Here is a 15,330-nt window from a genome sequence, read left to right as displayed (position 1 = left end):
TATCAGGCAGCCTCTGCTGCTGTTGGCCCTTTCGTTGAGAGTCGGCCCCTCGAGTCCAAACGGATTCGAAGTAAGAGAACGTGAGTGAGGGGAGACTAGCGGAATGAAATCGCGGGACGTAAAAGGAACTGTTCTGGGTGCGACCACCCTCACCCATCAAAGAGATCAACGAACGAGCCTTCTATGCGTTCCGCCAGATTCTTTGGAGCTGTTGGGCTCCGATTGGTTCCCACTGGGCCAGCAGAATTCAAGGCAGCAGGCGCGTTCTTCTTCGTTCCCTCCATCTAGCCCCTATGTGAATACAGGGACAGTTACGAGAGTCGGAGGCATGGGCGACGACAAAGCAGAACTTACCCAGCCAGGCAGCACGCCGGCAACTAGCAAATGGCAGCCCGTTTTGTCCCCGGTTCGCTGTTGCCCTCGACAGCGGCCATAAATGCCACGACACGCTTTCGAAGTGTCGACAGTGGCGTGCAACGGCGCGCGCCCCGCGTTACGCTTTACCCGGATTTGCGTCAGCCAGACCAGGAAGAGGAGACCCTGGTTGTATAGGACGGCGCAGGCTGTCCTGTTCCACCCTAATAGGGCTGAACGGGTACAGGACTGACAGACAGGAGCAACCCAGCGAACGATATGGGGCTCAAAATGGCAGTATCTTTCGCTAGTTGGCTTGGTGGCTAGTCGCTGATCTCTAGTGGCCTAAGTTACTGACATAATACGACCGGTGCCCGGACCACGGCAATGGCTTCGATGATGATGACGATGGTGATAGTAGTGGTGAGCGCAGTCAAAATGAACATTTGCAAGGAACGTTTAACCGCTTTGTCGCCAACCGAACCCTTTTTCCACTTCTATACCTCTACACTCGCCGTCTGCGACAGGAGCTACTGAATTACTAAGCCATAGCTATTAGCTGATGTATAGAAGTAGATCATGTTTATCCGTAGTGTAACCTAAGCTACGGAACGGGGGGTCACACAGTGAGCATATAACATGCACTATTGAGGTGTATAACCCCGTGGTACCTGTACCACGATCATTGAGTACACAAGAAAGTTGCTGATAAAATTCCATCATTTAGAGTTTTTGCGGCGTTTCACCATCTGGTGAATACACCTACTAGTTATTATGTACTACACCGTGAGACGACTGCGATAGAGGTGGAATCAATGCTGGTTGAAATTTGTAAGCCCGAGCTCCCAATATCAGGGGTTTTGGCTAGCTGCCATAGAGTGCCATACTGACCTACGGGCATTGATAACGTTCGATCCTGCGACACTCGTTGAAATCGCTTTTTTCAGCTAGCCGATATAAAGTGGCCGAGGTCAGTAACAATTACCGCGGCTATGAGAATCTATTCGAAGTCATCAGGAGGAATAACATGAAAGAGTAAAGGGCGCTCACAATCAGATCTGCAGCTATTTTGTAATCCTGAACACTCTGTAAGTTCTCTCGGATAAGCAACCCAGTCTTGGTATGTTTTAACCCAGCCGTTTATGCTATGGCCTACACCAAACAAAATAATGGATTACTTTTCGTGGCTTGGCATGCAGAATGTGAAAAATATGTCTTCAAAATTGTCTGCATAGTCGCCTTAGTCTGTCTAAACGAAGAAGCGTTTGCCTTTATCATACACACCTAGGATGTTCCGTGTAAATCCGGAATTTCTCTTTTAAGTTGTTTCTAAGACCGTATCTAAACAAAGACAGGATGACCTATATAATCTATGTCATATTTATTGAATATAACTACCGTCCGCCGCGACTCTAGCTTCAATTTACAACCTAAACTACTTACTGAATTAAAACAAAATACATTTTTAATTTGTAAATACTATTGTTTTAGTAAGCGTGCATAGTAAACGATTGGGCGTCAAACACACAGAGCTATCACTCAAATACGATACTTGCAAAAGTTTCCATCGGAACGCTGAAGCTCTCAAAGACGCAAAGGCTTAAAACGACAGATAGACTAACGGCACAGAAAGGCACAAACAAATTAACCGTTCGAGCTTAAGTAAGCGATTAAACAGGCAGCTGATATCCGTCTCACCGAAACGGCCTTAAATTCCTGTAGCAAAATTCCAGGTATCACCAAGATGGCTTTTGAGCCATTTAACACACTTTTGCGTCCTTTAAATCTAAACCCCGTTAACTTCTACCCAGTTTGCCCCATGAAAGTCGTTCTCGAATTTTTCAGCAGGCGTATAAAAATCTATAATAACGCAAAGTGTGGGTCGGAAAAGTAAAGTCTTTAATCTTAAGAGCGACCCTGAACGATTGGATAATCGGTGAACTTCGACCCAGTCACTAAAATGGCCCGTTATTATTTGCATGGAAGGGACTGGTTCTGTTTTAAGGAATAGCGAATGAACGTATGTCTGTTACGACAAACGGACTGGTACAGAGTTCTCTAACTTAACGCGCCACCCTGTCTACAAAACACAGCACGTATTGACATTGACGGCCTATGTTTCATAAGGAGGATTTAACTTCTATGAACCCTTACGGAAATTATAAGCTACTCTGGGCACCCCAAATTGACGATACACGGCCGCAGAAGACGTGGAAGCAGATTCCCGCCCAACACAACGGAAAATGTGCCATAGAGAAAGCTTAGTACGGGCCAATAAGCGAATCGCTTCCGCCCAAAAGTGTATTTCTAATAATCTCTCTATTTTGATCAGGCTGTTAGTAAAGAAATTCAATGTGAGTACGCTATATTATGTTAGTACATATACATACTGTATTTTATGTCCACTATCCTACTATGTGTATGTTTAATATGAAGGAAAGACTTTTAAGTCACGAGCGTTCGCCTGCAGAATGTTAGCGCTTACAACACTAATTATCACAAAGCAAAAAAAAAACAAGCACATAATTGTATTAATAGATTTTATATCGATTCGCTCTTTAGATCGACGAACTTTGCCCGCCCGAGTACCTTCTGTCGTGCGGCAACAAACTGCCGGTAAAATAATTTCTATCGCTTAGTAGGAGCAGTGGCCATAGTCAATAGAAGTTATCGGAAATCCGCACAGTGGGCCTGCAATCGACCGCGAAGGGCAATAGGATGCCTTTATCTGCTCGAGAGAATCAGGCTGGCGGGCCCAAAAAGGGGGAATAAGTACGTAGGCAACTAAAAATGCGTTGATTCCTCGCTTCTACACAATAGCAGTTCTCTCAGATCTGAGTTTTTCTTTTTTATAACTATTACCGAAAGCTAACGCGTTGGTTACGAACATACGTTAATACGATACAGGCGCATGATCATTGTACTGAAAGCTATAAAGCGGGCTTTTCCATAAGATTCTCTTGTCTATGAGCTAGCAACTGTCGGGCTTAGACCAGTCAGAGTCTGGCCAGACTCCTATCATTATATACGCCATACCAGAGAGTATGACGTATATAATAATAGGAGCAATTAACTCAATGCCATAGCTCTTTAGCACCAACTAAATGAATGTGGCCATTCATAGTGAGGCAGGTGCTTCGAGTATGACGATTTTTGAAAAAGATTCCTGTCGTCCTTTCGCGTAACATTATATTGTTTTCTATATCATAGTCCTACTTCGTATGGTATGCTGGCCCCCTACGGTTCCGACGGGGCCTTATAACATCGCTGTCACCGCTGCTTTTATAGATAAATATTTGCATGAGAATATCATCATGGCACACTGAATGTCGAATGAAGGTTAATCGACTTTCTCGTCACTGCCGCCGCTACGAAAGTTGTGTCAGATGCCATGCTGCCGTACTGTGTGTTATTGTTACTGTACACATATGTGCAATGGGTAGTTAATGGTCAAATAGAGAGACTAGATGCCCTAGTTCAATAGACGAGCTGAGTATACATTATTTAGCTAGCTATTATAGTACAGTATAAATGCAAAACCAATACCATCTTATGCCTAGCTGGTTGATCTCATTTAGCAACTTGGCTACGTTACAGGTATATAACTGAAGGATCTCTAAATAGAGAGTATATTCGAATCATCAAATATAGATTCCATTCCATAACGTCGTCATTAGCGTTTGCCACTGTCACCAGTATGGATGTAACTGCAAGTGGCTCTTGCAACATTTTTCCTATTTAGACGTCAACTCCCGTTGCTTATATTTCCTAACATTCGTTGCCCCTCTAACCTGGCATCATCTTATTTTCTCTCTATTTCTTTCTTTCTCCGACTCTTTTGTCAGCCTCTTTCTTTGATCTTTGCGCTCTGTTATGCCCCCAACTCTGGCCGACTTTCCTCCTTTTTCCTTGCACCTGCTCAGGCCTGCTTTGTTCTTCTGGGCCTTCTTAGAGCTGTTCTAAACTTCTTCTGCTCTTCTTGTTTCGTTTATCACCCGCTCTCGAAGTGCCCTGCCTTAGTGGCCAAATGGGTCAACTTGTCCCATTTTAGCCCCAATTTCTTTTTCTCCCATCCAATTGCGCCAGCGACTGCCAACTATCAATACTATACCAATCTTATAAATACCCTATACCGCATACCCAATGCCTGCTGATTCCGTCCTTCAACTCTCCGGCGAACCAGAGCGGTTTTATGCTGCTCTGACTTTCCTCTCTCGGCCTAAGCCTGCCGGTCCTCCACACAAATGAGGCAACCCGATGATTAATGTCGTGAACCATAAATAAGCAAGAGGGCAAGGGGAGACGTGAGGCATGGTTGTATTTGAAGGCGGGGGAACCTTCAAATCCAAGAGTTGGTTCCTGCTGCTACATTCTGCTACAGCTAGTAGCCTTCGTCGTCGCAGTGCTTTGCGCTATGTGATCCTCACAACTCCTGTACGGCTGCTGCCGCCCCTTTGGCAATCGACTGCCCTTTCGTTGGCCTGCCCTGTTTTGGAAGCACCCCTGGTCCTGGATCTAGGATCGCCGTGTACTCTTCCTCGTTCAACCTTCTCAGGAGGAAGGCCTGTCAAGAAGAAAAAGGCGTATAAGCCAAACAGTTGGCAGGCACCCTTACAGCAACAGCAGCGATTTCGGTAGCGCGGCAAAGACAGCAGCACCACATTGTCATTTATAACTGACGCAAGCCGAGTGCGCCGCGGCGCTCATCTCATGTCGTCCTTAGCGTCTCTCCAGTACTCGGGCGAACTCTCGGGAGTCCGTGAGGCCACCATCCAGGCTTCGTTTGCCTTTGCCTCGCTAGTGCTTCGTTTTTTCTGAGGCAACCTCATGACTGTCATATGTATATACATGTGTATGAGGACAAGCGCCGAGCAAACGAAATCTGTTCAACGACGGCGATCTCATTACAAATATCGCTTAGATATCACGAAACAAACGAAACCGCCGAACGAGTCTCGAAGGCGGGGCTGCTGCTGCCTCCTCCTCTATAGCGACGCAGCCTAGCCTTTAAGGTCATTTAAGGTTAAGTCTGCATGTCAATGGACTGAATAGATGAAATACAATAACGTGTTACTAGATTTTGCTGGTTAGTATATATATGCGTTCGTCGTCGTAGTAAGATTTCACAGGCGAAAATACGTGGCTCTTTGATGCTACTATAATTAATAGCGTATATATTATGTAGGGAGATTATCTAACGTGACAGTGTAACCAATCACGTAATGGTAAAGCTGTAGGACGCCGCCAACGCCAAGTGCCCTGCTCGTATCGAATTATTTACAAAATTTAGTTAGTGGTACAAAACGGAACGCCAAATGTTATGATAATAATTGTATAACTCTGTATATAGTGAACAACACGAGACTCATCCGCTTGCACTCGTCCCTGATCTGTGGCCCTTCAGGGTTCACACATTGTGCAACGACAAAATGAGTAGCCAAGGAACATCAGGCATGACAGCCTAGCCAAGACAATTGATGCAATAGCCCTAATATTAACTGCTACTGCTGCTGGTTGAGATTACGCGTCATCAAGTGCTTCGGCAACTTCACCCACTTGCAGAGAAATTGTCGAAATAGGGTCGAAACTAATAAGTTATATGAGTGAGAGTAGCAAGCGGGGGCGAACACTGCGGATAAATTCAGTAAAAATTTGCGTCCATATCACTGAGCCTACTATATAACTTGTCTCTACTGGTTCGCGGTATCGTTCATGTTGGAACAAAGCTCCCTCAAAAAGCAACCATTCATATCTGCCCTGAACCCTCCGCTGGCCAGGTATTTAGCTTAATTTTACAATTTGTGTGAGGAACAAGTGGAGGACAAAGAGGAAAAAGCGTAAGAAATACATTTTTTTATTATGTTTACTGGGAAAGTACGTTCGAGCCCTGCAACAATATTTTCTACACGATTTACATAAGGCAGTGGTATATTTTTGATGTCACCTTTGTCATTTACAATGGGCGAAAATGATTTTTGAGTAGTTAGAACATATTACAGAATACCTTTTTAGGAGCTGAGACAAATAACACCCATTATCTTAACCTAGGTGCTAGTGAAAAGAAGTCGTCGGACAACTTATCTGTGGCCTTCACTCCGAAAGCAAAACATGTACCCTGTTCGGGAAAGCGAATTTTTCAGAAATAAATCCCTGACCTCGTAGGATAGCAGCAGCTTCTGATTTGGACTCTGTGAAGTGCGGATTGCACAAATATAGTAAGCCCTACAAGTCCAAGTAAAAGCCTGATAACGAACGTGTTGTAGACAAACGCGACGGGCTATACGGCCTGATATTCCCAGTTCTTATCAAAGGGTTAGCGAAGCAGCGCAATTTTTCCATGCAGGTCATGTGAGAGTAATTTGTCCTTTACAGACAATAGTTCCTCTATTTTGGTTTGAGCTTCGACGCCACGCGTTGTTGCTTTACCCACCCAGAAATCGTCCATCGTTCGCATCATTAATATATATATATATATATATATATATATATTATATCGATATGCATCGCTCAGCGGTTAACTATTATTACTGGTAATATAGCCATCACCAGGCCTAACCTTAAATATCGAAGTTGTTAGGTTTTTAGAGCAGGGCTATGATCTCAAATGTCCTTTGTGTCAATCTTCAAACCGTCAATCTAACAATGTCTTGTCTCGACAACAACAGCCAGTCGGTGCTGAAGTAATTTAAACAAATGCTGTACACACAGAATCCTGCAGGAAGCTACAGAATCGTGACATTCCAACTGACGTCAGCGCAAACATAAAAGAACAGCGGCAGGTGTGGGCACAAAGGAAACCCTCAGAAAAGCGAGGGGATACGCTTGTTTTAAAATTCCGGTCACAATTCGAAAATGCTACAGAACACCTCCGGGGGACGAACAGTGACGGTTAAGCTGACAACGACCGCTTCAGCCACATTGCCCCATCGTTGTAGGTAGGATGAGAAACGCAGAGAGATACGAAAGAAAAATCGAGACAGAGAGAGTTATGTAACGATAAACCTGGCATAGAACATTGCTTGATCGAACAGGGACGCGGCGTCCCGATCAGTCACTCAAATCAAGGGCCAACCTGAAGTATCTATCCCCGCAACCCGGTAGTGACGCACGAACCAGGTACCCACGTAATTTTCATGTACATGGCAAAGTATTCTGGCAAGCAGGCCAGAAGGGCAGTTCAGCCGATCTCCATAGGTGAACGTTGCCGCTACTGACGGTGACGGATTTAACAGTTTTACCACCGATGTTTCGTCAAGAACGTAGATGACTGCTTGGTCGCTTGACCAGGTGACCACGAGTATTCAAACCCCTGGATCTCACCCCTTTTCCCACCGACGTCTTTTACCCCAGTAACTGTCCGTCGTGTCGCAGTTCCACCTTCTAGTTGGTCGGACGTTGCGCGGCAGAATGAACGTGCACCACATTGTTTGCTGCCGAAAAGAAGAGGTCTGCAAAGCCATGCGTTAGTGCTTCATGGAAGTAGAAACTCACGCAAACGTTGATGAACGAAGCCAAAGTTCCCACTGTGCCGGCGCCGCCTTCATGGTCCTAAGTCAATCAGCGCAGTAGGAGAAAGGCGCCAATCTAGCTCAGCGGCTGGGTCCACTTTTGCGGGACTGCTCACAGCCCACACTGCCACTGTAGCGTTTCCTAATGCAGCCCCGTGGAACAGCTCGATCTTAGCTTCCAGTCCATAGCCTGGCCACGGCTGCTTACTGCTACTTGTCCAAATGCAAATGGGCTCCGCTCAACCCGAATCGGCCTGCTACTGCATTTTCTATCGTGTCATTCTCCCTCTCCCTTTACTGGACTGCACCCTGTGCTCATGCCACCCCTGTAGGGCCCCACGGTGCCTGAGTCGCATCGGCAAACAGCGTTACTTAAAATTTGTCAGAGTTATCGTAGTAACACAGAGGCCATTGGAAGAGTTTTAACTGACGCAAACGATATACAGCGAACCAGGGCTTGACAAAACGGGAGAAATGACGATAGCGGTTGGTGGGTAACGGGAAGAGAAGGGGCAAGCTCAGGGTTTGATCTATGTTAGCAACATGAAGCTTATGGCAAGATAGCAAACCGCGAAGCTCTCACTGTACTGTGCAGCCCATACTCAGCTACGCCGGCCACTGATCTTGATCTCTTACTTACCCCTCTTTTTACTATCATTATATACTGCTATATAGAAACGATTTACTTCCTCATAAGGCTCACTCTGTAAGGCAAAAAGTGTTCTTGTTGTAGAAAAAGCATCCCTTGCTGGACGGGTTTCTACAGAAGGTAGTCGCTGGAATCCCTCACCTGGTGCGTGAACGAGCAAACTCGTTCGCAAGCAATCAAAAGAAGCATCTCTGAGAGGTGGAGGCCAGTCACCTATACAGCTAAGTAAGCAGGGAGCGAGCAGGAACCTAACTTAGCCCATCATGCCCCCCTAGCTTACACTTTGTTCATGGCTCACTTCACACAATCGCAATCCCTAGTGGAGTAAAGCGTCGATCCCAATCGCCAATTTTCAATATGCCGTTACTCAAACCCCGAAACCCACACCCGAACTCATCGAGTGGCCCCATTAAAATGGCCGCTAAGCACTTGGCCGCCGGATTTGCACATTGGTCGGGAGTATTAATTGTCGGCTATAAAAAACAGAGGTTCAACTCACTGGCGGCCGAGAAGGGCCGGCTCGAAGCGGATACAGCTATCCCATTGAGCGCTTGAGTCAGAACAGTAGAGACTGTTGTTTGCTTGGCCTCGTTCTAGCTGCGCTGCTACTATCGCTGCTGAGATCCAGCGAGAAAGGCGAAAGGTAGCTCAGCCCACGATTCCGGCACAAGGAAAACACATGGGTCGATGATGAGAGAAACAGAGAAATGGTGTTTTCGAAGCCAGAGCGCATCTTGAGAAGTGAAATGCGGCGTGATGGCGTGCGTAGCCCCAGGGCTGGCACTGAGATCTTGTGTGAGGTACGTGTCAGCAACCGATTCAAACTTCGTAAGAATTCTACTTTGCTGATTGGAGTTTGATGGAGAAACTTGAAAAGTATGTATGGGGAAAGGCAATGCTTCATTAAGAGACTAGTCGCGAAAAAGTTTAATAAATTGGAAACACCGCTTGTGTTCGTTTAGGACCAAACAACTAACATTGACTATCTTGCAAGTTTATTGTTTTTGTTCGGGAAGCTTGATCTTCAAGACTGCGTTCTGATATCTGTATGGATAACAAAATTCATATAAGTTTGTGTATAGAAAATTTTTTAACGAAAACAATTAACTAATTAAGTACGTCACTGGTACTCACCCGTCCAAACTGTTGGAAATAATTTTTCACGTCCTCGAGTGTAGTGGGTGCTGAGAGGCCTCCTACAAATACTTTTTTTGTTCGCGTGACCATCTGAAAAAGGCGACGATTAGAGAAATTGATAGAATCAATGTAAAATAATAATCAAACACGACGAAATATGACCGAGGAAGAGTTACAGTGGAAGAAGCTACTACGATCGATGCGCAATGCGTAATGTGTAACGTAAAAAACAAACAAGTACCTATTGTATAGTCCAAACAAAACAAGACAATATTCTACCGATATCAAATTTGAATCACAGTCATCGTAAATTACAGCAAAGTTTTTTTCTTCCTTCTCCAGAGTCCAATGTACGGGGTTCTAGACGTTTCCTGTGGGTCTAGCTCAAACGAGTGTGATAAACACAACATACTAATAAGCAAGCTTTCCAGAAGGAAAGACTGATTTTTTTCGCCAAAATAGATGACGCGTATTTCCGCTATTCACTTGCTACAGGAAACGTATGATTTTTGTTAATAATGTTAAATCAACGTGAAAACGAAGTACCTTCCTCTAAATCATGGTGATACTGCAAGTTTTCAGTTCTTTACACAGGTTTATTATATTTCGTTACTATGGTTTCAATACGCTAATATTATGTTATTAATACACCTTGAAATATGAAGCTGTCCCAGGCCATCCTGGAAACTCTGGTAGGCCTATTCTTATTACAGTCCTTTATATGCGTTCGCATCCGGTGGACAGAGCTCGAGTAGCTATACGAATGAAAGAGCTTCGTTACACACATTGAGGCGTGTACAATATGCCGCATAGCACAGGTGCAAGATACGTTGAGGCTCCTTTTCGGGGCTCCGTCCGTTCAGCCGAGTCGTTGCCTGTGGCTACACGCTGCAGTTAAAGTGAGAGCACACTGAATGCTCACCTGAACCCGTGGCGGTGAACAGCGCGTGGACTTATAGGCACCCAGAATTACACAATCTACAATCAATCTTCATTTAGGCACCCAAGGGTACAGACACCTAATCTTACTCGTTCTACATAAAATTTTCTTCCCCAGTGGCTTGCTAAACCGCAGACCACTCTCGCGCCCTTGAAGATTTCATTCTCCCTCGGTTTCGTTTTATCTTTCTCAAGCTTGGCTAACCCTTAGTGCAGCGTCTCAGTGGTTAGCTAAGGCAGTTTAGAATAAGCACTCTGGCTGCTACTAACACAAAAATGATCGTCGCCACACAGCCTAGAAGAATTTTTAACAAATCGTGCCCCTAAAAGTACGTAATGTCAAATTCTCATACGTCCCTCATCGTTATATAGCAACGTTTCGAACAGTGAAATCTCTCTACGTCTGGGTGTAATGATAACTCTAAAGGCTTTAAGCACTACGGGGATACTGTGTGCTTTATAGGACCTGATATTCTAAACTGCTTACCTCCGTGTAGCATGGGGGGTGTGTATACCCTGCCAAGCTTCCGCCTGTACCTTTTGTTTCTTCACGTATTGAGATATGATGCTTTAGGAAGCAACGGAGTTCAATTGATTCATAGCAGTTATTATTATGTTACTGGCATGCTCCGGACACTCGGCCTGTAAATGACGCAGTGAATCTACCACCTGGTCAACACAAATGTTGTTTAGGCTACCTTATGATTGGCACGCTACAACGACAACGACAAAGTGCAATTTTGTCCAGCCTTTACGACCACCATAACCACTGTTACCATAATAGTAACATCGGCAACATTAACAACAACCTTTGCCAGCGTTTCACGGTTGCACGCCATCACTATAGCCTCCGTCCTTCCATAGGGTTGCTCATGACTTACTGATTGTATCTCATACAACAACTTCGATGGAGTAATTCGTTAGTTGCTACCTTGCTATAGAAGGCTAAGGCGGACAAAGCTTACACGGCGAGAAAAAGCCGCTGAGGCCATTGGCAGATGGTGGGTCTGCTCCGATGTCCGGTCGTCTAGTGACTTGGGTGTCGTGTGATCTTGCAAGGTCCAAGAGACCGAGTGGGAGTAATGGCACAGATGGGAAGTCCAAGCCTATATATATATATATATATATAGTCGATCCGCTGTCCGATCATTGCCGCCATCGTCGTCGTTTTTGACCACCGATCAAGGGGTAACAACGGTAGAGGTGGGATGTCAACGTTGGCAACGATGGCAGGAAACTAACAGCATCTGACTACCGGCTGACCAATGGCTAGGCAACATCGGAAGGAGCAAAAGCATCGTTCATCAATTTACTCTATTTCTTGTCTCGTCGGACAGCTAAAGCAGTAGCAGCGGCACCTTTTGGTTCTTTGCTTTTGCCCTAGTTACTGCCATAAGCCAACCCGCTTCCTTGTATTCTTTGCGAGTGCCTTCTATAGCTCTTACATTTTGTTGTAACAAAGAATGGCCTTACTAGCCAGTACGACGACCGGCAACCAGCCTTACCTTTTGTAGCTCTTTTTTACCCACTGTCCAACTTACCCCCGTCTTTGTTTTCCATCGTTATATTCGTTCCCCAAAGGATTCCAGTCCCTCGAAAGGCCTCAAATCAGGGACAACGCTGGCACCCGCTGCAAAGGTCTGCTGTTTTGTTCGACCGCGATGGTAGGCTCACGCGGCGATAAGGATTTGGCCTAACCTTTAGTCGGCCAAAGCAAGCGGTTTGTGAGTAGGCGGGCGGCAGCAGGAGCAAAAAAACGTAGCGTCATCCTTTTCCCCTCACTCGTCCCCTTCTTTCCAAATTTCACCCGAAGATCTCTCAACATCAACCGCACCATGAGCACCATTCTTCTGAAGACCACCCCCGGCGCTAAGAGTTGAAGTAAGCCTCTTTTCGCCCTCACATTTCACTACATTTGCTGCTCTGTTCGCTCGTCTGTCTCTATACGACACTACTACAGCTGATTCTACCTTCCATTGGCTTCCTCTTAGTACAACAAGCTTCCCCCCTGTGCTGAACAGAGATCGCCGGGAGCGTTATCGCTGCCACAGTCGACTGCTGCCGCCATTCGACTCGTTCCGCTTCCAACGTTGTCTACCATGACGATTTCTCGTGTAACAATAGATACCGGTGACGATAATTGCGTTAGCGGGGATGACAACGCCAAAAGGCCAACACCGACGCCGAGGTTAACCATAACAGCGACATTCAGATGAACCTAAAACAGAAGAGGTACATTGACTGTGACCTGACTCACAATCGTAGGATATGGCGAACCCTTGTCGGAAGCAGCAGATATAGCATTACTGGTCCTGACCGGGCTTTGCCAAAGTTCCAAGGACTGAAGACGTGTGCAAAAACGCGCATCGCAGGTATGTGCAAAGGAAAACCTGGACTTTATCGGGAACCGGTGACTCCAACATGTTTATGGGACTCTGCCAATAGGCGCCTGGATTTGAGAGGAACAGGAACGTGAAGACCGGAGCAAAAAATTTGGGCCTAGTTATCGCATAGCGTAGTACTATACCGCTCATACAGATTCTCACATCCACAGTATACATTCTATGTAGATAAATACTTTTTGGCAGGCTTAGTCCTTATCATAGCTATGGTTTTGTCAGCCGGTCAATCTAGATATTATTAGTTAGAATGAATTCTACTTCCCATATGTCATTCATTTCTATTGTCAACGCCTTTCCGTTTAGAGTTTTAGTCCGGCATCGCCGTTAGCCATTCTATTGGATTACTGGCTTCCAGTACGAAAGGAAGTGTGTCTATGTCCGGATTCGAACTTACACCACAACGTGTCCCGAAGATTAGTAGGCAAATACGTTACCCACTACGCTTTCAGAAGAATTATCAACGCCTGTTAGGAAAATATTTAGTGGCGGTCAACGACTGGTCCGTCACTTCCTCAGCAAGTCAGCGAAAGGCGTGAGGTACCTGTGTGATGTACTGGAAAGAGGAGCCTAAACGCACACAAGCTGAGCTAACCTACCCTGCTGCTGGTAAGGCCTAGAATGATGGTCGGTTACCGTTAGTTGTTTAAAGCTGGCAGGGTCGCGAAAATGCCACTGACGCAAACTAACACTTCCGTTATTCAGCTAGTCAACATAGCCAACAGAACTCTACCAAGAGCTCCCTAGCAGGACATCGGCGGTAGCGTCCAGGACTTCACTGGTCTCTACGTAGATGGCAGCAGAACTGATAGCAGCACGGTTTTTAGCGTAAATGAGCCAAATCAGCAGAGACGGTGATGTTCTCCGAAATCGTAGTAAAACACAAGACCCACAATCGATCTCAAACGGAATGGGTCTTTTCTGCTGTATACCTTGCTACCCCTGGTTCTCGGCTCCTGGACCCGACGGGAGCGATTGCAGCAGGATGAATTTCCTGCTTTTTCTCAACAAATTTTCCCTCTTTTCGCAGTTACCATCTGCGTGATAGTGACGCCAATAATGTCCACCTTTTTCTTTCGCAGTTGCCTCCAACTGTTCATCGCGCCAACGACTATAAGCAGTGCGTTTAGCGATAAGAGGTGTATAATATGTGCTACACTCGAAAGCACATGGGGCTCACACCCATGCACAGGACGTTTCCTAGAAATATAACGGAGCTGCGCTTTCGAGGGAAGTTGAATCCAGGCACACTGACGTTGGAACGTAGCGATATTTTTGGTCCAAACACTGAAGCATACACCCGTTTGCGCGCGTGTACTTTAACTCTTATGAACACTGTCTACGTCCTGCTGTATAAACCCCTCATTCTAACCTATCATATGATAGGACAATGAAACTAGTGACCGAATATCTGATCAGGCGACTGGCGGATGACTGAAGAGCGATATGCGCTCATCCTGCTGCTGTAGGAGCAGCAGGATACAAAACGATGCCTCTTTCCTGTTGATTCAAGCAACAAACTTGCTAAAGGTTAGATCTGTCACCACTAGAATAGCAGTAGCATAGATAAGATGAGAGTTAAACAGTAGGATTTTAAGTAGAAGGCTGAAAAGCAAGACGCGCACCTTGCTGGACAATCGTTTCTTTTTAGCACGGTCATTATATACACAGCATGCTATATAATACAATTTGTCGACGAATACAATGCCTTGTTTTAAATTTATCTTTTTCTAAGTGTCGTGAAATAACATTGTGTGCAGCGGATCGTTATTTTCTGAGTAATTTGATAAGTGGTTTCTTCGTATGCGCATAATTATCATTAATAGATTAGGGAAAGCGCCTGATCCAAAATGTTCCAACGCTGCTTTTTTGATAGTGCTAGAAACTCCGTTTCATACGGCAGCCTTTTCTAGCTATTGTATCCCCTGTCTCGATCTTGAACTGTGTCGATGTAGCTCATCATTTTCCAAAACATTCGTTCCTCTTCCATCTTAGTTCACTTTTGTTTGTTTTGTCCTGCTGCCTCGTGCAGTCTCATCAGCGCCGCGTATTCCATGGTCGCGTCAGGATGCCTTACTGTCCACGTAACGGCGCAGCCTTTGCACTATTATTCCCAGTCTATTATTTTCGATTGCAACGATAACGCACACATTCATTTGTGCGCGCAAACTCATCAGGAACTCAACACGAAGAGGCAAACACGCGAAGCATAGCAGACAACCATCAGCAGCACGACTGGCGGAGAAAGCGAACTAGCGAGCTGCCACCGCAGTAGCAAGTTCGAGTGTAAGAAATTTTGAAAGCATCCTGCTGCCGCTGCTTCTGCTGCTGCTTTACCTACAAA

At 45.5% G+C, this 15,330-nt stretch overlaps 2 protein-coding genes across 10 annotated transcripts in view; one reads left to right on the top strand and one right to left on the bottom strand.

Annotated features, from left to right (window-relative positions):
- Nucleotides 1–15,330, top strand: part of LOC111253430 (uncharacterized) — a 440,857-nt gene that overhangs the window by 138,907 nt on the left and 286,620 nt on the right. The window lies entirely within an intron of this gene.
- LOC111253425 (RNA-binding protein Musashi homolog Rbp6-like) overlaps nt 1–15,330 on the bottom strand; it is a 317,203-nt gene that overhangs the window by 113,550 nt on the left and 188,323 nt on the right. For both annotated transcript variants that reach the window (XM_086992763.1, XM_022812771.2), the window contains one exon: nt 9,646–9,738. In XM_086992763.1, the coding sequence (XP_086848889.1) occupies nt 9,646–9,738 (93 nt within the window). The remainder of the gene's footprint in view (nt 1–9,645; nt 9,739–15,330) is intronic.

The sequence above is a fragment of the Varroa destructor genome, unplaced genomic scaffold (genome assembly GCF_002443255.2).
Source record: "Varroa destructor unplaced genomic scaffold, Vdes_3.0 BEIS01000006.1, whole genome shotgun sequence".
Lineage (NCBI taxonomy): Eukaryota > Metazoa > Arthropoda > Arachnida > Mesostigmata > Varroidae > Varroa > Varroa destructor.
Note: the sequence above shows the minus strand (reverse complement) of the source record. Positions and strands in the feature narration are given on the sequence as shown.